Source organism: Mytilus galloprovincialis, chromosome 6, assembly GCF_965363235.1.
Source record: "Mytilus galloprovincialis chromosome 6, xbMytGall1.hap1.1, whole genome shotgun sequence".
NCBI classification, from domain to species: Eukaryota; Metazoa; Mollusca; class Bivalvia; order Mytilida; family Mytilidae; genus Mytilus; species Mytilus galloprovincialis.
In genome coordinates, this window is record NC_134843.1 from 47322914 (window position 1) to 47344356 (window position 21443).

The 21443-nt window shown below is 32.8% G+C and overlaps 1 protein-coding gene across 2 annotated transcripts in view; it reads left to right on the top strand.

The window, feature by feature from the left end:
• Positions 1 to 21443, top strand: part of LOC143079727 (protein sel-1 homolog 3-like) — a 108180-nt gene that overhangs the window by 29717 nt on the left and 57020 nt on the right. For both annotated transcript variants that reach the window (XM_076255271.1, XM_076255273.1), the window contains exons 6-9: positions 9470 to 9528; positions 11824 to 11956; positions 14658 to 14796; positions 19654 to 19856. In XM_076255271.1, the coding sequence (XP_076111386.1) occupies positions 9470 to 9528; positions 11824 to 11956; positions 14658 to 14796; positions 19654 to 19856 (534 nt within the window). The remainder of the gene's footprint in view (positions 1 to 9469; positions 9529 to 11823; positions 11957 to 14657; positions 14797 to 19653; positions 19857 to 21443) is intronic.

Sequence of the window (21443 nt, forward strand, 5' to 3'; positions counted from 1 at the left end):
ATAGGCTTTATTATGCTTCAAAAGACACATAGAGAATGTGTTTGATATGTTCTTTTTCATTATCATAACTATTATTGATGATAGCTCGTGTAAATCACCTAGATGCTTTTAGCTCACCTGGCCCAAAAGACCAAGTGAGCTTTTCTCATCACTTGGCGTCCGGCGTCCGTCGTCCGTCGTCATTAACTTTTACAAAAATCTTCTCTGAAACTACTGGGCAAAATTTAACCAAACTAAATCACAATTATCATGAGGGTATCTAGCTTAAAAAATATGTCCGGTGACCCGGTCAACAAAGCAAGATGGCCGCCATGGCTAAAAATAGAACATAGGGGGAAAATGCAGTTTTTGGCTAATAACTCAAAAACCAAAGCATTTAGAGCAAATCTGACTGGGGTAAAATGTTTATCAGGTCAGGTCTATCTGCCTTGAAAGTTTCAGATGAATTGGACAACCCGTTGTTAGGTTGCTGCCCCTGAATCGGTAATTTTAAGGAAATTTTGCTGTTTTTGGTTATTATCTTGAATATTATTATAGATAGAGATAAACTGTAAACAGCAATAATGTTCAGCAAAGTATAATTTACAAATAAGTCAACATTACCAAAATGGTCAGTTGATCCCTTTAGGAGTTATTGCCCTTTATAGTAAATTTTTAACCATTTTTCGTAAAATTTGTAAATGTTCACTAACATTTTCCAATGAAACTACTGGGCCAAGTTCATTATTGATAGAGAAAATTGTAAGCAGCAAGAATGTTTAGTAAAGTAATATCTACAAACACATCCCCATCACCAAAACACAATTTTGTCTTGAATCCTTTGTCCTTTGTTTAATATTCACATAGACCAAGGTGAGCGACACAGGCTCTGTAGAGCCTCTAGTTTTATTCTTATTTTTGACAAGTAGAATTTTTATTTTTCTTACCTTTTGCGATAGAGTGTTCGTTAACAATGTACTTACTTTTCGGAAGAGCTAACAAGCTAAGTCGGACATGGTCAAACTGTATACTATTAAGTTGTTATCTTACAGTTTATCACAATTCAATAATCGAATTAAGATCGTAAAACTTGTTGAAAGACTTAATACTGTTAATTCCGTTACATTTTAAAAAGACTTGTTGAAAGACTTAATACTGTTAATTGCGTTACATTTTATTTTACAGTTGAAAAAAAAAAAAAAAAATACCATGAATTTATATTTCAAACCACACTAAAAGCAACCACATTTCAAATAAAAAAGAAGCCGTTCTTTCTAAAAAAAAAATATAAGAAGATGTGACATGAATGCAGAGAGGCAACTTTTCACCAGACTAAATAACGTTTTAACAACTATAATGGTAAGGCCGTCAACAATGAGGAAATCCTTCCCAAAAGTTTGGTTGAAACCTTGATTCAAACGAGATGGTACATCATTATTATAAGGGTCTGTAGGTTTGGAAACGATCCGGGTAATTTTTTTTTTTTTTGGTCCTTTAAATAAAAAAATATATATTCTGAAGGTTTGCCAGTTCATTACTGTGATTAGATCTTTGAATATTATTTTTTTTGCTCACCTGGCCCAAATTTTGGTTCTCAATGCTCTTCAACTTAGTACTTTATTTGGCATTTTTAACCTTTTTTGGATTCGAGCGTCACTGATGAGTCTTTTATAGACGACACGCGCGTCTGGCGTATATACTAAATTTAGTCCTGGTATCTATGATGAGTTTATTTACATGTACCTAAATAATGTTAGGCATTACTCTTAAATCCTAGGATTTAACTTAAATGCTGAAAATTATATCCAAGCAAGTCGATTTTGTACATAATACAGAACTCCTTTGAAATACATAAAATAAAACTATAATTAAAATATTAGGATTAAAACTCTTTGAAAAAATCTTTTAGTTCACTTTATTCGTTGTTACCCATCCATGCAGTAAGCATGTCATAAATATTTCCGCTTGTCCACTCAATATTACATTTGTACCTTTTAATTGAAGGTGTATTGGCTTCTCGTACACAATAACTAGTTCTGGTCACATTAAACATTAATATATTTGTTTTAGGTGATCCTTGTGCGTCATAAGAAAATGTAGTTTGTATCTTACTTTGATATGAAAACGAATAAATTAACCTGTTCTCTTCTATATAACTCTTTTGATAAAACAGGATTTTACTACTACTCCCTTCCCTATTCACATCGTTTCATGTTAGAATTTTCACAAATGAAAGAAATAGTACATGGAAATCATGGAAATTGTTTGATAAGCCATTGTGAGGTTGTTTAATTCTACGGTCTAAAATAACAACAGGCCGCTTTGACATATTACTTTTTTTCTGTTTTTACCCCTTCTAAATACCACACTGGGCCTCTAGAAAAACAAAAACTTTTTTTGATTTTTTCTTCATCATTCTCTTATACTCTTAAAAGTTTTCCAAACCTCCTATGGTGAATAAAATTGAGAATGGAAATGGGGAATGTGTCAAAGAGACAACAACCCGACCAAATAAAAAACAACAGCAGAGGGTCACCAACAGGTCTTCAATGTAGCGAGAAATTCCCACACCCGGAGGCGTCCTTCAGCTGGCCCCTAAACAAATATATACTAGTCCAGTAATAATGAACGCCATACTAATTTCCAAATTTTACACAAGAAACTAAAATTAAAATAATACAAGACTAACAAAGGCCAGAGGCTCCTGACTTTGGACAGGCGCAAAAATGCGGCGGGGTTAAACATGTTTGTGAGATCTCCCCCCTCCCCCTATACCTCTGACCAATGTAGAAAAGTAATCGCATAACAATACGCACATTAAAATTCAGTTCAAGAGAAGTCCGAGTCTGATGTCAGAGGATGTAACCAAAGAAACTAAACAAAATGACAATAATACATACATAACAACAGACTACTAGCAGTTAACTGACATGCCAGCTCCAGACTTCAATTAAACTGACTGAAAGATTATGATTTCATCATATGAACATCAGGCACAATCCTTCCCGTTAGGGGTTTAGTATCATACCATCATAACATATATGAGAAGAACATAACCCGTGTCATGCAAACAACTGTTTTTAGAATAAATGTGTTTAGTTCCGATGCAAAGACCTTATCAGTGACTCAATATTAACGCCAAAATATGCAATCTTTAATGACTTGACAACAGTATCGTAATTATATCCCTTCTTAATAAGTCTATTCAAAGGTTTTGTAAGTTTCTGAGGTGAATTCTGACACCTTTGTGCTTTATAAAGAATATTTCCATAAAAAATTGGATGTGAAATACCTGAACGTATTAGAAGTCTGCATGTTGAGCTATATTTACGAATGATGTCTTTATACCGATGATAAAATTTAGTAAATGTTTTGACTAGTTTGTGATATCGAAAACCCTGGTGTAATAATTTTTCAGTAATACATAAATTTCTCTCGTTAAAATCTAAAACATTGTTACATACACGAGCGAATCGTACAAGTTGAGATATATAAACACCGTAAGATGGTGACAAGGGAACGATGTTATACCATTTCAAATTTTAAGATATATTCGACCTGTTAGTCAAATGCGTTTTGTTTAAATATACTTTTTCACTTTTTTTTTTTATCTTTTTGAAGATGTTAATTGTGCTGTATTTAGACCCTTCTACAACGAAATTTGTTTTACATGCACACGTATAAAAAATGCGGTTTTTATCCAACGCAATGATAGGTTTGAACGTAGTTTTCAATTTAGACTTGTTTATATTTTTCGTTTGGGCTTGTATCATATTTTCCCTCCGGTTTATATGATCCGTTCATCCTATATTGACTCTTAAAATTCAAGAGTCTATCTTAAATTGAGGGTAAATTTTATGGCCTTCCAAATACCGTTTCGATCCCTAACATCACTGAAGAGACATATATTGTCGAAATCTAGATCTGGTGTACAATAAACATATTGACACCTTAAGTTTGCGGCATAACATCTGGACCACACGTTTATTGTTTTCTGTTTAGTATTAAATTTATATTAAGATCCATTTTGTTACATCTCGTGGTCAATTTTATTTAGCAATCGCCAATGGCAGTCAGCAGGGTTAATGAACATCAGTTGTTCAACCTGTTAGTCAAATGCGTTTGGTTTTAATATACTTCTTCACTTTTTTGGTCTTTTGGAAAATGTTGTTTGTGCTGTATTTAGACCCTTCTACAACGAAATTTGTTTTACATGCACACGTATGAAAATTGCGGTTTTTATCCTACGCAATCATACTAGGTTAAAACGTAGTTTTCAATTGAAAACATATACAACTCGTCCAAACATCAACCAAACAATGTTAGATCTGTAAATTTGCTTTCGCAATTTTTTTGTTCTTCCCACACCGGGATTCGAACCCATGCTACTGAGATATCGTGACACCAAATCGCCTGCACTGTAGCCGTCCCGCTAGACCACACGACCACCTGGACTTCAAAAATAAAGCTTTCGGTTGCCGTGTGTTACCTTTCCTCGTCAGTTTTAATCTAGCGTCGTACTACAGTACATGATATATAAGGCATGGAGATGCTATTGTTACAGATCAGCTAAATTATCTATAGTAAAGGATGTTACAAATAAATGTAAGATACAGTCACAGAAAATAATTATATTTATAAGTACGTCTGAGTCAGTGACAACTCTACAACAGATTTATCCATCGGATCACCAGCATTGATGCTGATACATATATATATATACTAGAACACACCCGTGATATCGCGGGTACGTGACTGAATTAAAGTATATAACTTTGCGCAAGCCTTATTTTAGTATTAGTATTGTCATCTGATAAAGTCATGCCGATTATAAGATACACAGTTTTCTCTGTTTTCAAATCTTTCTGTTTGAACCCGTCGAACTGGAACTTATCAATTATTGGTAATATTAATTATTTGGAAAACATAAGGTCCTGGAATGGAGTATTTTTTAATCAACAGCATTGTCCTATATTAGTTATAAATAAAGTTGAATTCTTTGATTCGCTGTTTTACGTCATGCCCGCTAACAATTTGAAAACTATACGCCTTATTTTTAGTCCAGATGTTTAGTATTCGTATTGTTATCTTAGAAAGTCTTACTGATTAAAATACCACAATTTAGTAGTGTCAATCCTGTGATTATGACCCGTGTATATAGCATATTAATCCTGAATACACCGTTTGGTGGTGCGCCTGTCAGATGCGAAACGTACAGATAATGTAATAGGTAACAGGTGAATATACTATTGGTATCGGTATCGGTCTCGACCCGGAACTTCTTAATTATTGGCAATATTAATTACGTGGAAAACAAAAGGGCCTGGAGTGGTGTAATTTTTAATCTACACCTTTGTACTATATTAGTTATATATAAAGTTTAATTCTTTGATTCGTCGTTTTTACGTGATGACGGCTGACAAATTGGACCTCGTAATTTTAGTATTATTTATATACAACTCGTCTAAACATCAACAGATATATATATTAGTACGTCTGAGCCAGTGACAACTCTACAACAGATTTATCCATCGGATCACCAGCAGTGATGGTGATACATGGCTGTGTACATTGTGTGTATACAATATATATATATATATAGCAGGCCTTTTGCGAATTAAGTTAGTTAATTCACGAAAATCGTAGCTTAGAGTGAATTAAATATGATCGTTAATGAGTAAAGCCAATACATAATGGGCTATGACACATGTCAAAGATTAAATTCTGACTTATTAAAGTTTTCTGTCCTTTCCGATATGTCAATCAAATAGTGGCGTGACACTATATCTAATTTCCAGAAAATTAACACATGCAGCAGATATCAGTTTAGTTTGAATGTCCGATAGTGGTACGTTTAAAAATAAAAGAATAGATGGCGTGGGATACAAGTGTCATCAGTGTTACTGATTTTTTTCCCGAAAATTCTTGAAAAAGGGTATACGATTGAGAGATAGAGGGGGCGCGGGGCGGCTTGGTATAACAAACTTGTATTCGAAGTTTAATTACAAATCCGAAAAAAAGACGTGTACATTCTAAGAACGTTGGGATAAAAAGAAAAAATCCTATAATTATGAAGGTATTTAATATTTTTTTATTCCCAAGAACTGGGAAATGATTGGTTTATTTATTGCGTCGCGGGTTGAATGCGTCTCAGGGACACATTTTTGAAGCATGATAAATACACGGAAATAGACTTTATAACATGAGGAAGATTACTAAACATCATACCGGAATATACTTTTAGACTATCATTTATTTCAACACGATAAAGCAGTTAAAAAAGCAAAATAACTGTATAGGAAAATTAAGAAATAATTCTATCCTGCCATGCTCTATGCTCATTTTAACATGGGTAGGCATTATATTTGTTAATTTCTTAATACCGAGCGTTAGCGAGGTATTAAATGTTTACAAATATAATGCCTATACTCATGTTAAAATGAGCATAGAGCATGGCAGGATAGAATTATTTCGATTCTAATAGGAATATTTGAACTTTTTCACTTCGAAGCGGACTTATAGTTGACGCTAAGAATGTCGCCATTTTGATTTCATGACCCAAAAACGTTATAGAAAATCAGCAGTTTATCAATAAAAAAAGAACAGAAACATTTAAACTTACTTTTAGAATGTATTCATTTAACTGTATAGGAAAATTAAGAAATAATTCTATCCTGCCATGCTCTATGCTCATTTTAACATGAGTAGGCATTATATTTGTAAACATTTAATTCGGAATGTATAGTTATTTCTATTTCATTTTGTTTTAATCTTTCATTAAATACTACCCCAAGGAGGCGGAGCCAGACTATGCATTAACAACTTTTGAAATGGAAGTTAATGAACTTGTTTGATCTTCTCCCATTTTTTGCTTTTCAAACGAGAATATAAAAAAGAAGATGTGGTATGATTTCCAATGAGACAACTATCCACAAAAGACCAAAATGACACAGACATTAACAACTATAGGTCACCGTACGGTCTTCAACAATGAGCAAAGCCCATACTGCATATTCATCTATAATAGGCCCCGTTAAGACAATGTAAAACAATTCAAACGAGAAAACTAACTTTTAATGTAAAAAAAAAATGAAGCCATCAATAAAATTTCAGGCAATAACTTAACGCCTAGGCGTTAGCTTATTGCCGTGGATTTAAGCTTAATGCCACATTTCACTTATTGCCGCTAACATATACATGTACAGATCTAATTTATGGCTCGGTATCCGGTCGTTCCGTCCCCAAACTGATCCGGCCCTAAGTCGATCCGGCCCAAAGTCGATCCGTCCCAATTCAATCCGTCCCATGTTGACAAGGTTTTATAGTTTTATCTTTTGTTCAATGTTAATGTATTAATTAACTGTGATATTAAAAGAAAACGTATTTGTTATTGCATAGGATGACACTTGTAAAGATCACAGTCAATTGCTGATTAATGTTGATGGCTGTTGATTGTATTAAATTATTTTATATATGTTTTTATTATAATTATACCCAATAATCATGAAAACTTATAATAAAAACCTGAGACTACTATAACAGAACTTTGTGTTATACTCATCCAATGAAAATATTCGTCAAAGGACGACTTTTTTTTACGGTAGATGTTTTACATTGTTATAAAATTCATAAGCATTTATGAATTACAATATATATCTTTCTTTTTATACCTTATAAAAATATCTTTTATTGGGGTCGGGTCGACTTTAAATATGGGGCCGGATCGACGTTGGGCCGGATCGACGTGGGCCGGATCGACATGGGACGGATCGACATGAAAGCCTATGGCTCTACAATCTGCTGGTAACTGTATCCTAGAATTGCACAAGGTCATTATTTTGTCTGACTGTAAATGACGTCTTTACACTAAATCCATTGGATGTTGAATATGTATTGATTGACATTTTAGTCTTAGATGCATAATATTCTTTTATTAGTTGTTATTGGCTTTGAACTAAATGCCAGTAGCTGAGTACTCTTTGACTTTTGTTGTAAGGGTGTATGAGTACCCTGCCACGTCTACTGTGTGTTTTTGTTAGGTATATTTCTATATTTATCCATCTGATTATTTAATTCTTTTTAATTGATTTTTTTATAGTGTGTCATGTGTTGAACTGTTACAGTTTTGTTCACCACTGTCACAGGTTAGGAGGAGGGTTGTTCCGTTCAAACTAGATTATGTGTAGGTTCTACATTCTAATAATGCCTCTCCTAAGTCAGGAGTAAATTAGCTCTTTTAGTTTATTGCAGTTTCTCATCCATGTATTTGTATTTCGTTAATTACAGTTTCTCATATTTGTATTTCGTTAATTGCAGTTTCTTATATTTGTATTTCGTTTATTGCAGTTTCTCATATGTATATTTGAATTGTTTATTGCAGTTTCTCATATTTGTATTTCCTTTATTGCAGTTTCTCATATTTGTATTTCGTTTATTGCAGTTTCTCATATTTGTATTTCGTTTATGGTTTTGTATATTCTTATCCTGTATTGTACCGTTGCACCACGGTTTTAGGTTATTGGTAGAGTTTGGCGCAAAGTTTAACCCACTCGACATTTTGCATATATAAAGAGAAGATGTAGTAAGTTTGCCAACGTGACAAATCTCCACAAGAGACTTAATGACACATTCAGGAGCCTGTATTTCTGAGGTTGTCGTTTTTGGCTCAGTAACATATTTGCTTTTTGTTCATTATTTTGTGCACAAATTAAGCCGTTAGTTTTCTCGTTTGATATGTTTTATATTTGTCATTTTGAGGTCTTTTATATATACCTATACGGTTTGTGCTGCGGTCGTTGTTGAAGACCGTGCGATGACCTATATATAGTTGTTTTAAAATTTCTGTGTCATTTGGTCATAAGGAGAGTTGTTTCATAGGCAATCATACCACATCTTCAATATATTTTATATACACTTTCTTTCTCATTAGACCGATACAAAGCAACAGAAAAACTATCAAAAACACCAAAGACACAGAGAACAAATCTAAAAGTTTCGCAGTTGCTGAAACCTAATTTGAAACAAATGAGAAATAATAAAACAAAATCGTGCATCTAAGACTAAATTATTAATTAGTACGCATTTAACTTCGAATATTTTTAGTGTAAAGACGTCATTAACAGCTGAGACTACTATAAGCTGAGACTACTATAGTAGTCTCAGTTAACAGTCAGAGAAAAAAATTACCTTAATCTTAGCCAAAATATAGGTACCAATAGATTGTGGGACTGTGATTGTACACATGTGTGTAAAACACAACCGTAAAAATATGATGTGCTATCTCGTTTTTTATTAGTTTTCTACAGGTACAGTCAAACTACAACTGTACATCGTATAATTATCTTTATACATATGAAAGAATTAAGAAAATGATTTTAAGTAATGTATGGTAACGTAACAATTTACCTGTAACACTTTCATTGAAAACATCATTACAGACAAGGGTATAGCGAGTTCAGATATCATTTCCATGTTTCTGTTTTTTACGCAGTGGAAGCTTACGTTTAACTATGGCAAAGAGTTCAATCAAACAAAATCAACGGAGTTCAGGTAAGTACATTATTTCAGTATGATATGCCAAATTTCCATTATAAGCTGAACTTTTTTAAATTTCGGGAAATAAAAACCAGTTCGTGATGTGTCTATGAATATTAATCATCGGTGTACCGGTTTAACCGTCGGAATTTTGTTCAATCAATTTGTGATTCGTTTCATCTTAGTTCTTCATTGGTCAAAATTCGATTATGACATCGAGTTTTCTTGCATTCCTCTGAATTTTCCATTGTGAGGACTGAAAAAGGCGACCATTTCTGATGACGTCACATGGAACTATCAGTCCCCGAGGGTATCATCAGCTCAGTAGTCAGTATTTCGGTACTGACAGTATTTAACAAACTTTACTAAAATTGTCCGTTTATAGATTTAGAAATTATTAAGAAACTAAGGTTTCAACTCCCTCAGGCAAAGTTGGCTTTAGTTGAATTTGGCTATTTATTTTAGGTATTTTTGATATATAGCTCTTCAACGGTTTCGGTACTTATACATCTTCGGATTTCAAATGTTTGGCTTTGAGCGTTCCTGATGAAGGTGAATCCAGAAAAGCGCTTCGGATGCAAGAAATTAATAACGTGTTGTTTTCAATATTTTACATCACTGGGTCGATACCTCTGCTGGTGGACTATCAGTCCCCGAGGGTATCATCAGCTCAGTAGTCAGTATTTCGGTACTGACATGATTTAACAAACTTTACTAAAATTGTCCGTTTATAAATTTAGAAATTATTAAGAAACTAAGGTTTCAACTTCCTGTAGGCAAAGTTGGCTTTAGATGAATTTGGCTATTTATTTTAGGTATTTTTGATATATAGCTCTTCAACGGTTTCGGTACTTATACATCTTCGGATTTCAAATGTTTGGCTTTGGGCGTTCCTGATGAAGGTAAATCCAGAAAAGCGCTTCGGATGCAAGAAATTAATAACGTGTTGTTTTCAATATTTTACATCACTGGGTCGATACCTCTGCTGGTGGACTATCAGTCCCCGAGGGTATCATCAGCTCAGTAGTCAGTATTTCGGTACTGACATGATTTAACAAACTTTACTAAAATTGTCCGTTTATAAATTTAGAAATTATTAAGAAACTAAGGTTTCAACTCCCTCAGGCAAAGTTGGCTTTAGATGAATTTGGCTATTTATTTTAGGTATTTTTTATATATAGCTCTTCAACGGTTTCGGTACTTATACATCTTCGGATTTCAAATGTTTGGCTTTGAGCGTTCCTGATGAAGGTAAATCCAGAAAAGCGCTTCGGACGCAAGAAATTAATAACGTGTTGTTTTCAATATAAAAAATAACACATCTTTTTGCAACTCATTTGAAAAGAAGGAATAAGTTTGCCTGTTTATTTTTTTAAAATCATTAGAGAAACAGATTCCACCACCGAATAAATGACGGATTTTGAAAAAGGGGAGGGCTAAAATAAATTGTCCTGCCCCCGAGAACCTATGACTTGGTAACTTTACTGAAATTCTCCAGTCATAATATCTTTCTTAAAAATTAACCCTACTACAGTTTACATATTTCCATCCACTGTGACACCTAAATGCCAACGATTTTGAGGGTGTCTTCTAGTTAAATTTTAAATATAAAAAAATTAATTTGAAAACTTTACTGTCTCGAGTGGGATAAATATCGTTACTCACTTGATGCAGTGGTAGAATCTATATACATTGTATGTATTGAACGCATTAGTAAATGCAATTCTAAAATGATCGTCGTGTTGACAGGTCAATCGTCCGGTATACTGTTTGTAATTGGCAACCTCGAAACATAAAATTAATAAACACAAATTAAGGTATATTAGCACGAGGGGAAATCTTAATAAAGCATTATAGGCATATATGTATTTTAACCGTTGTAAGTCGATTAGATTTTGCGGTTTATACAAAAATAAGAAAATGTGGTATCATGATTGCCAATGCCCAATGATTTCTCCACAGAGGACACAGATATTAACAAGATTTTATCCAAGATTTAATTCATAACCTCAGACACATACAGATTTACAAGAGGGAATTCAAAAGGAGAATTCGAAGAACGAAAGAGAAAAATGTTTTTGTTTTTCACGTTCTCAAGTTTTGCTTTAAGAAATACCAAAGGCAGAACTTCTTTTCGCGGGCATAGAGAATAATTTTCGTCATAGGAGAAATTTCTACAAAATTTGTTCCATTTATTCTTTCCAACATGAGTAGATATTTGCGTATTAAACTAATTCCCCTTTGAATGCCAATTGCTTATATTAACCCTTGAGGTAAAGTAAAACTGAAGAAAAACAATTTTGTTTCTAGTTTTGATTCAGCAGTATATATGGATGATACAGAAGGATTGTTTGTAATTGGAGGATCTGATACAACACCAGGCTTCAGTGGTTTTATAGGAAAGCTACAATGGTACAGGAACAAGGCTGTTGAATCCGATCAGGTTTGAAAGAGTTATTAACGGCTTCATGTTTTACCAAACAGATTTCAAAGACTAGATGTTAGATATATACTTACAATACTACAATTGAAATTAAAAAAAAACAAGAAAAATGCATATGGGTTAGGTTTAAGTAAAACTAGCAATTTCATCGTTGTTTTTATGCTACTTTCTTTTATTAACATACGTATGCAAAGGTATATTCAAAAGAAGACGTACTTTTTGTTGTGTTACTAGTATACTTCATAATATTCTAGAAGTTTGTATTCTGTTCTTCACAGAACAATTAGGGTTCATTTATTTCCTTTTACTAGAACACACACGTGATATCGCGGGTCTGTGCCTGAATTAACGTAAATAAATATGGATAAGCCTTATTTTAGTATTGGTATTGCCATCTAATAAAGTCATGCCGATTATAAGATGTACAGTTTTCTCTACTTTCAAAATTTTTCTGTTTGAACCCGTCGACCTGGAACTTATCAATTATTGGTAATATTAATTATTTGGAAAAAAAGGGCCTGGAATGGAGTATTTTTTAATCGACAGCATTGTCCTGTATTAGTTATAAATAAAGTTGAATTCTTTGATTCGATGTTTATCGTCATGCCGGCAAACAAATTGAAAACTGTATCTATACGCATTATTTTAAGTCCAGATTTTTAGTATTCGTATTGTCATCTTAGAAATTCATACTTTAATTAAAATACTACAATAGGGAACAATGTGACAATGATTGAATTTAGTAGTGTCAACCTTATGATTATGACCCGGCCATGAATATATCAAAATCCGAAATACACCGTTTGATGGTGCGCCTGTCAGATGCGGAACGTACAGATAAGGTAATAGGTAACATGTGAATAATATACTATTGGTATCGGTATCGGATTCGACCCGGAACTTGTTAATTATTGGCAATATTAATTATGTGGAAAACAAAAGGGTCTGGAGTGGTGTAATTTTTAATCAACACCATTGTCCTATATGAGCTATAAATAAAGTTAAATTCTTTGATTTGTCGTTTTTACCAAAAACATCGAATCAAAGAATTCAACTTTATTTATAACTAATATAGGACATCTTTATCAGATGGCAATACCAATACTAGAATAAGGCCTAAGCATATTTATATACTTTAATTCAGTCACAGACCCACGATATCTCGGGTGTGTTCTAGTGTATATCTGATATTAGATTATGGCTGAACAATGGACAATAATTCAAATGAAACTATATTGATTTACAAATGTACAATAAAAACAAAGTCGGAAATAATCAGAGTAAGAAAACTAATTCCTAAATGCAGTTCAAAAATAAAGATATTCCGAAAATTAGTCTTATTAAGTATAGCATTTTAAAAATTGTATTTCGCATTGTGTTTTTAAAGTATTAAAACTTGCACTAAAAAAGAGGTGACTAACTCCGGCGAACTGCACTTGAACGATGGCTAACTCTGGCCTCCAGTAGGATGATTTTCTCCCCGGAGAGGAATTGGAGGTCTGTGTAAGGCCGACTTCGACAGATCATAAACTTAATGCTTTATCTTGTCATTTATCATTTTATAGAGGGCCCTCTTTATAGTTCACCACGATTAGAATTTTCACAAAAATTGTTTCAAAAATTTCCAAATCTGAAAAATATAAATTTAGAAAATCTCTTTATCTGGATAATGACAAATGAAGATTTAGTTTGTAATACAGATTTGAGTCTATACCTAAATAAAACTTTCCAGATCAGACAGAAAAAAAAGAGACAAAAGTAAAGACAAATTAATAGATACTTATCAAAGGTACCAGGATTATAATTTAGTACGCCAGACGCGCGTTTCGTCTACATAAGTGACTCATCAGTAACGCTTATATCAAAATATGTATAAAGCCAAACAAGTACAAAGTTGAAGAGTATTGAGGATCTAAAATTCCAAAATGTTGTGCCAAATACGGCTAGGATAAACTATTCCTGGGATAAGAAAATCCTTAGTTTTTCGAAAAATTAAAAGTTTTGTAAACAGGACCACCTTATTGATATTCATGTCAATAATAAAGATATTCTTCTTTGTACTGGCTCTCTCCTACCATGTACATAATATTTTATAATCATATTCAAAATTGAGAATAGAAATAGGGAATGTGTCAAAGAGACAATAACCCAAATAAAGAGCAGACAACAGTCGTAGGTTACTAATGGGTCTTTCCATATATGTTCTAAATCAGATTTGATTATTCACAATCAGTATGAATGTAAGATTGCATGTGTTTTTGTATGGATATTGTATGAACTTCGTGATTTGTGTTGATTTATGTTTTCTTTATGAACCCTTTGATTAGGAATAAAGATATTTAATTTGATTTGATATACACAACACAGTCAATGAAAAATTTATAGCACCATACAAACACTTAATACTAAAGTAAGATCAACGGGAACCCGTTTAAAAAAATACGGGCGATCTTATGTGCTTGTAAGGGTAAAATATCACATTTTACATATGTCATTGTTGTGTTGCTTATGTAAATAAAAATGTGTGATTAGTCACATTCGATGATAAGGGAACGGGATCGTAGTTACGACAATTGGAACATATCTGTGAAACATATACTTACATTCAAAGAAGTCAACTAACTTGTGTTGGTGTCGAGAAAACTTTTGGAGAATTTTTTTGTAAACGTCATTTTTAGCTTTTTATATGTTTGTTTTTTAGATTGCTTATCCGGACCCACACCATCCCATGTTTCAGTTGGATTTTGTTAACAGAGAGATAATGTGTCAGAGATTCAAAGAAAGAAATCAAAGACTTTTTTCAGCCTATAAAACCAAAAGAAACACCATTAGTGCAGAAGGTAACTGTTTTGCAAGTTGAGAGTGATGATTCGTTTACGACCATTGTTCTATGGCGTCTAATAGTACACCAAACAAAATATATAATACTTCATTTGGAACCCCACAAAATCAAAAATATTTCCATACGAAATTGAATTCCACGAAGTCAACATAATCTGTCCAATAACATATTAATCGCTTACAAGGATTTCTGCTTATATTCTTTTAGTTCCAATTGAGAAGAAATATTTGTCTCAAAATCATTCATGGCTGTGGATTTGCACATAAAATGGTATGCCAGTAAGTCAATAATTCATTTTAAAACACCAATCCTCCAAACAAATCACCAGTGTTTCAAAACTTGCTTCGGACGCATGAAATTTATAAAATGTTGTTATATTTTAACAGTGCTGGGTCGATACAACTGAGGGTAGATGCTTTAAGTCAAAAGAAACAAATGTTGAATATGTTTAATAAACATGTACATGTTTAAAAGAAGTGAACGTGAATTTTCATTCAAAAAGAAAATCAAAATCTTCATATATGTTCCAAAATATTATTATTTACTTCCCAGACACTAATTCGCCGATATTTTCCCGTAAACAGGGGCCTAAACTACGAGTCGGATAAAAGCTCTACAGAGTCGATATTGTTTCGTTATATGTATATGTATAACCGACTTTAAATAAATCTTTTATGCTTATGCTATGACCTCTCGTTATAACTTCGACCGAGGACAGCGCAAGTGCGAGTGAAAACCCATGACGAAAGAATGTAGATAAACGTGTTCTTAAAGTTTAATTGTAATTCTATAATCTGTTAAGGTAAAGTTTCATTAACAAATGGGAACACATGACAAATATGAAGAAAAAAAAACAAATGTCATGGCTCTTTCAATTCAACTTTCTGTCTCCATTCCACGTGCTCTGTTTTTATTGTTTATCAATGTTACGATTCGATAAACTTCGGCAACAAACTCGAAAGTTAATTAGCTTGCGATCAACTGATCGAAATATTATTTGTCGACAATACAAGTACGTTATAGATGTGTAAACAAAAAAAGCCTGAATTCATGACTTAGTTTAGTATATAAGCAAACATTGGTTCAATTATTTCGATAACATTAAAATTTCAAGTAAGACGTGTCATACAAATAAAATTTTAACTAGGTTAACCTTCTATTTTAAATCTCGAATCATGGATATCTATGACCATTATTACATGGTAAACTATGTGTTGTCAACATTATTACACCGAGCGCAGGCATACATTATGAAACCCCATGTCAAAATGAGATAGAGCATGTCATGAAGGTTTTTCTTTCGATTAATAAAGAAAATCCGGATTCATGTTCGTACCTTGAAGCAAATACAAAAGACAGAATCAAAGGGCAGCCATTGTCATTAGATGAATATGTATATTATAGAAAACCAAGCGTTTTACAATTTAAAAGTATTCAAAACAAATTAGTGCTTAATATAAAAATGATTCTGTTTACTTTCCTATTGAGCAATACCAACATAAATGTCCATTTTATTCTCTTGTGTCTTGGACACACAACTGTTGATGCAAATTTATTGATGACGTCCCCATGATTCAACCCAGAAGGTTTTTAATTGACCTGTATCAATTATATTGAATATGGCAGTTGTTATCTACAGTTCATTTCTATGTATGTTGGCGTTAGCTTTTGTTGTCGTTTAGTGTGACTGTTGGTCTGTTTTCCTCTTATAGTTGATGTGTTTTCCTCAGTTTTAGTTCGTTATCCGCATTTGATTTTGCTTAATCGAAATATAACTATAAGTGTAAAAAGTCGTCTTAATCTCCCCCAAATAGCACATGTCTATAATGGTCTTGACTGAAATACAAATATATCTTCTTATCGTTTTATGAACTGATAGTATATTGGAAAGTTTGCAACCTCTTTTAATAAAATAAACATTTGAATATATTTGTTTACATGTAATAAAACAAATTCTAAGCTATTATCAAGTCAAATAATTTATTCCGTATCCTATTTTTTATAATCTCTAAAATTAGTACAGTTTTAATTGTTTAAAAGTGAAACCATCTTTTTTTTTAAATTCAGACACAAACTTTAGTGTCTTCTTTTTCGCTTTTATATACGCTCGGTCAGTTGTCTCTGAAAAAAATGACGGATAGTGTCAATTATCATTCCGCGACATGTACGGTTCGTCAACTCAATTCAAGCCTACCCCTTCAAGTCAAAAGAAAAGACAAAATTCGTCAAGTTTTATGCGTTCGAAATTCAGAATATGCAAAAAGACATCGACTGAAATTTTGCAAGCAGTATACCATCGTTCATTACAAAAGTTCTACCAGTAAACAGAATTGTTCCCTCTTTAGTAGTGAAGAAGCTTCACTGAAGAGACATATTTTGTCGAAATGCGCATCTGGTGCAACAAAATTGGTACCGTTGATTTTATTCCAACCTGGCATTTAATGACGACAGACAATCATCGGACTGTTGTCCCTCAGTTTTTGGTATATGTACGCGTCCTAAAATTCAGACAGTCGACTAAAGTTTTTGTATATTTTGTTGCAACAAATTATTCAAGAAAGATTAGAACGTCCGCAAGTTTAAATCACATGAGCTTATTAACAATATAATAGCCGTGACATTTAGCAATGACGAAATTTTTTAAACTTTAAGCAAAATATCATTCTAGTTAAATTGCAAAATATTTGCTAAACACATTAATATGAACCCTGGAAGCAGAAATCATAGGTCCCGATACTGCTTTTACTAAATTTATATTGGTTACTGACTACGATTAAATGGTGCAAAAAGCATTCCCTTTTACATCATAACTTGATAAATATAGATCTTTCCTTCCACCAGGTTCTTAGTTAAGATATTCTACTTGGAAAGTGCAGTCTAAATTCATTTTTACAATATCTCAGTTGTCATACAACCACAACAAGGTCAATGCAAATCTAGCATAATATTCGATAGCAAAATAACTTTTGGGGATGTATTATCAGCTGCTAGTCGTTAAAAACCTGTTGATTTCAAAATATCTAAGATTCAGGCATTAATGTCATATACAGATCTGTGCCCATGCCAGGCAAGTGAAATCTGTAGAAATATTAATACAAGTCTTGTTATGGTCAATGAAAATGAAGATCAGGCTTGATTTTTATAGTTTGTCCTAATGTTTTATTGTTACACCACTGTGCAGGTTAGGGGAGGGTTGTTTATCCCGCCACAATCTGTATGTGCCTGTTCCAAGTCTGGAGCCTTTAATTTTTTCTGTATACATTTATGATATTTATTATACATTAATTGTATTTTGTATATAAATCAGGCCGTTTGATTTTTCGTTCGAGTTGTTTTACATTTGCCATTTAGGGGACCTTTAGAGTTTACCATGTGGTATGTGTTGTACTGGTTACTGAAGGTCACACGGTGTCGTTTAGTTGTTAATTTCAGTGTCAGTTGGTCTTATGTGGAGAGTTGTCTCATTGGCAATCACACTACACCTTCTTTTTTATATGGAATACCATGTGAAGTCTGTGGTACGTTTCTAGGGGGAAAGGGTGGTGTTATGGGTGTTAAACCGATCATGTTATAGACATTAACCAAAATAAAATACACAGCAGTAGATAATGACAGTACTAATAATTGCCAAAAAAGGAGCAAGAAGTAGACTACAAAAAACAAAAGTTTCTGCATATTCAATTTGAGGTCATATTTGACTGTAGCTACTGGGTTGAAACCTCACAAAATATGCTAGTTTAAACAATAATTTTGAAGTATTGTCCTTTATGAAACTTGATTTTTACCATCAATTAAAATTATTTATATTTTTAAAGTGCCGTGAACAGTTTATTGGTGGATACTGGATTTTTGAAGTTTTGTTTATAAAACGTCGTTTTGGAAAATTTGTTGAGAAAAAAATATTAAGATTTAGATTTATGTAATCAAACATTAATAAAGCCAGAACAGTATCGTACGTATTTAAAAAGTCATATTTAACTTCAAATTAAAAAAAATAATGCATATGGTTTTTTTTAACTAAAAGGCGAGTTTTCATTATAAAACTGACGCCCAGTTAATTTTTTCTGATAAAAATTCTTCAATTTGTCCAAATTCAGAAGAAATTTACTTTTTCTCAATTGCTTGCTTCCAGCCAACAATTCGCCTACATTTTTTCCCTATGCAGTAACCTCAGCGTGACCTTTCTCGCAAAAAATACGGTGATTGTAATTACACAAGTGCGAAGGGGAAAACAAAACTGACTCAGAGGGTTAACAAACGTAAACATCCGTCATCGAAATAATATATATCTTATTGAACAAGTTATACATGTGCTTACCTGAATATAAATGCTTCTTTGATTGTTTACAATAGTGACAATCGATAAACTCCGGCTGTCACATTTTCACAACACTGGACGAGTGAAATATTGTTTGACGAGTATATGAAATTAATGTGCAGTAAATGATAAAATCCTGCACAGAAGACTTAGTTTATGATATATGAATGCATTGGGGCAAGGATTTGATTATTTTTTTAACAAAGATCAGAAAAATCAAAATTAAAACCCTTTCAGATTTGTAAAGATGAATTTGACTTCAATAAAAAAAAATGTGACCATATCAGGTTATAACGGCAGACATATTGTTATAGTACAAGGTCTCCTCTTTCGAATGATATATTATATAGGTGTGTGTTGGGTGGGGAGATTAAATTTAAAACATTCTCCTCAGTCACCGCATTATATTGAAAACTGGTATACTCCTGTTGCCTTTATTTATCTGAGCTTGTTTAACAAAGCGAAAGGAAGTGACATATAAGCTATATTATATGTATTCATATGTAAATAAAATTGACGACATTTGATACCTTTCAGATACATGTCAACAGTTCTTATATCGATACATACAACAAGGGAATCAAATGGAAATGACCAATAAGTGTTTACAGTCAGATGAACCAATACCGAAGTACCACAAACATATCAGGCGGATAATGAAGTACCAGGCCGCCATGAAAAACACCTTTATATTAACCGATGCAAATCGCATGTTGTATGAAAAAGGAGTTAAACTTATGGTATGATATTTTTGTTTTGAATATTGAAAAGGAAAGGATAAACTATGATAAGAATAAGCCCCATTAAACAAGTTTTACCTATTTCATAACATATGCTAGTTCATACTGTGGTCCTGATCATATCGGATATTCAAGTAACAAGAAGAAAAAAAACGTTGTATTCGTCTACAGTCTGATTGAATTTCCGATTGATCATGACTTACTCGTTGAAGCTGTCATAAGAATGGCGATATCATAAATCTTATTTGAATGTACCTAATTCTGTTACTGCCTTAAGTCCAAGTTTAAGAAACGATTCCACAAAGAGACATAACAAAACACAGTTTGGTATATTTTTTATAACAATTATAGTATATTTTTATATGATACAATCTCTTCATAGCCTTTCAAGAAAGTGATATCCAGAATTCGGATTTTTAAAGTAAAGTTAATTTTTTTGTTGCTTATCTCCCTGTTCAGGGAGTAGGATTGTTTCACGATATTTAGCTCTATCCAGAGTTAACGATTAATAGTTTTCAATCTTAGTTGATTTAAATATTATTTTGGTTAATATGAATATGCAAATTATTAATGTTATTATGAAGTTCGATTAATAGTTGAAAATGTTTGTTGATTAAAGTAAACCATTGTTTTCAATTTTACTTCTCATTATTGCTCTGCAATGTGGTAAACAAGTTTGAATATCAGTATACTTCCAAACAAGGATATTAATTCGTACAAAGTTGTTATTTCAAGATCAAATTCAACTTTCAAAAGTTCGTTTCTGGAAAGTCCTATAATCGACAAACCTTATACTTTCATATAGCGATGATATTAATATAGATATATCATAAACTGGTTGATACTTAAGTAAATGTTCACATTTAGATTATTCCTTTGAAGTAAAATCCGGTACTTTAAAGTTATTTAAGATTTCCCAATTGAACTTCTTGTACATATTAATTTCGTTTTCAACATTGAGTCAGACCTCAAAACATGTTTTTTTTACAGAAAAACTTAAGAGGCAAAAATAGCTATATAATTAGAGTAGTTATGAATATAAAATGTGTTTACAGCTGTGTATCACCTTCACTGGTGAACCAATGGATATAATTGTCGTAGAGTTGTAACTTGTTTAGACGTACTTCACTAAATTATTATTTTGTGACTGTATCATACGATCCTTTACGATGGATATTTAGCTAATCTGCAATCAATTCCATCATCATGCCTAATATATCATGTACTGTGTTACAACTCTGGCTAGGTTTACTGACGAGGAAAGGTTACACTAGGCAACTAAATTATTAATTCAGTCTATGTGACCGCGTGGTCTAGAGCGAAATACACAGTGCAAGCGATCGATGTTGTCTCAGTATCCCAATAGCATGGGTTTGAATCCCGGCGAGGGAAGAACACAAATTTGACATGCTGAACCAAACGATGTATAAATCACTTCACTGGTACAGAATACACCATATTTTGCAATGTTTATTGCAAGACTACAAACGCAAGTGTATCTTCTATCCTGTAAATGAAGTAAACAGTATGCAGGAGAGGCGGGACCGGCTTTTCACAAACGAATGAACGGTCATCGTAGCGACTATA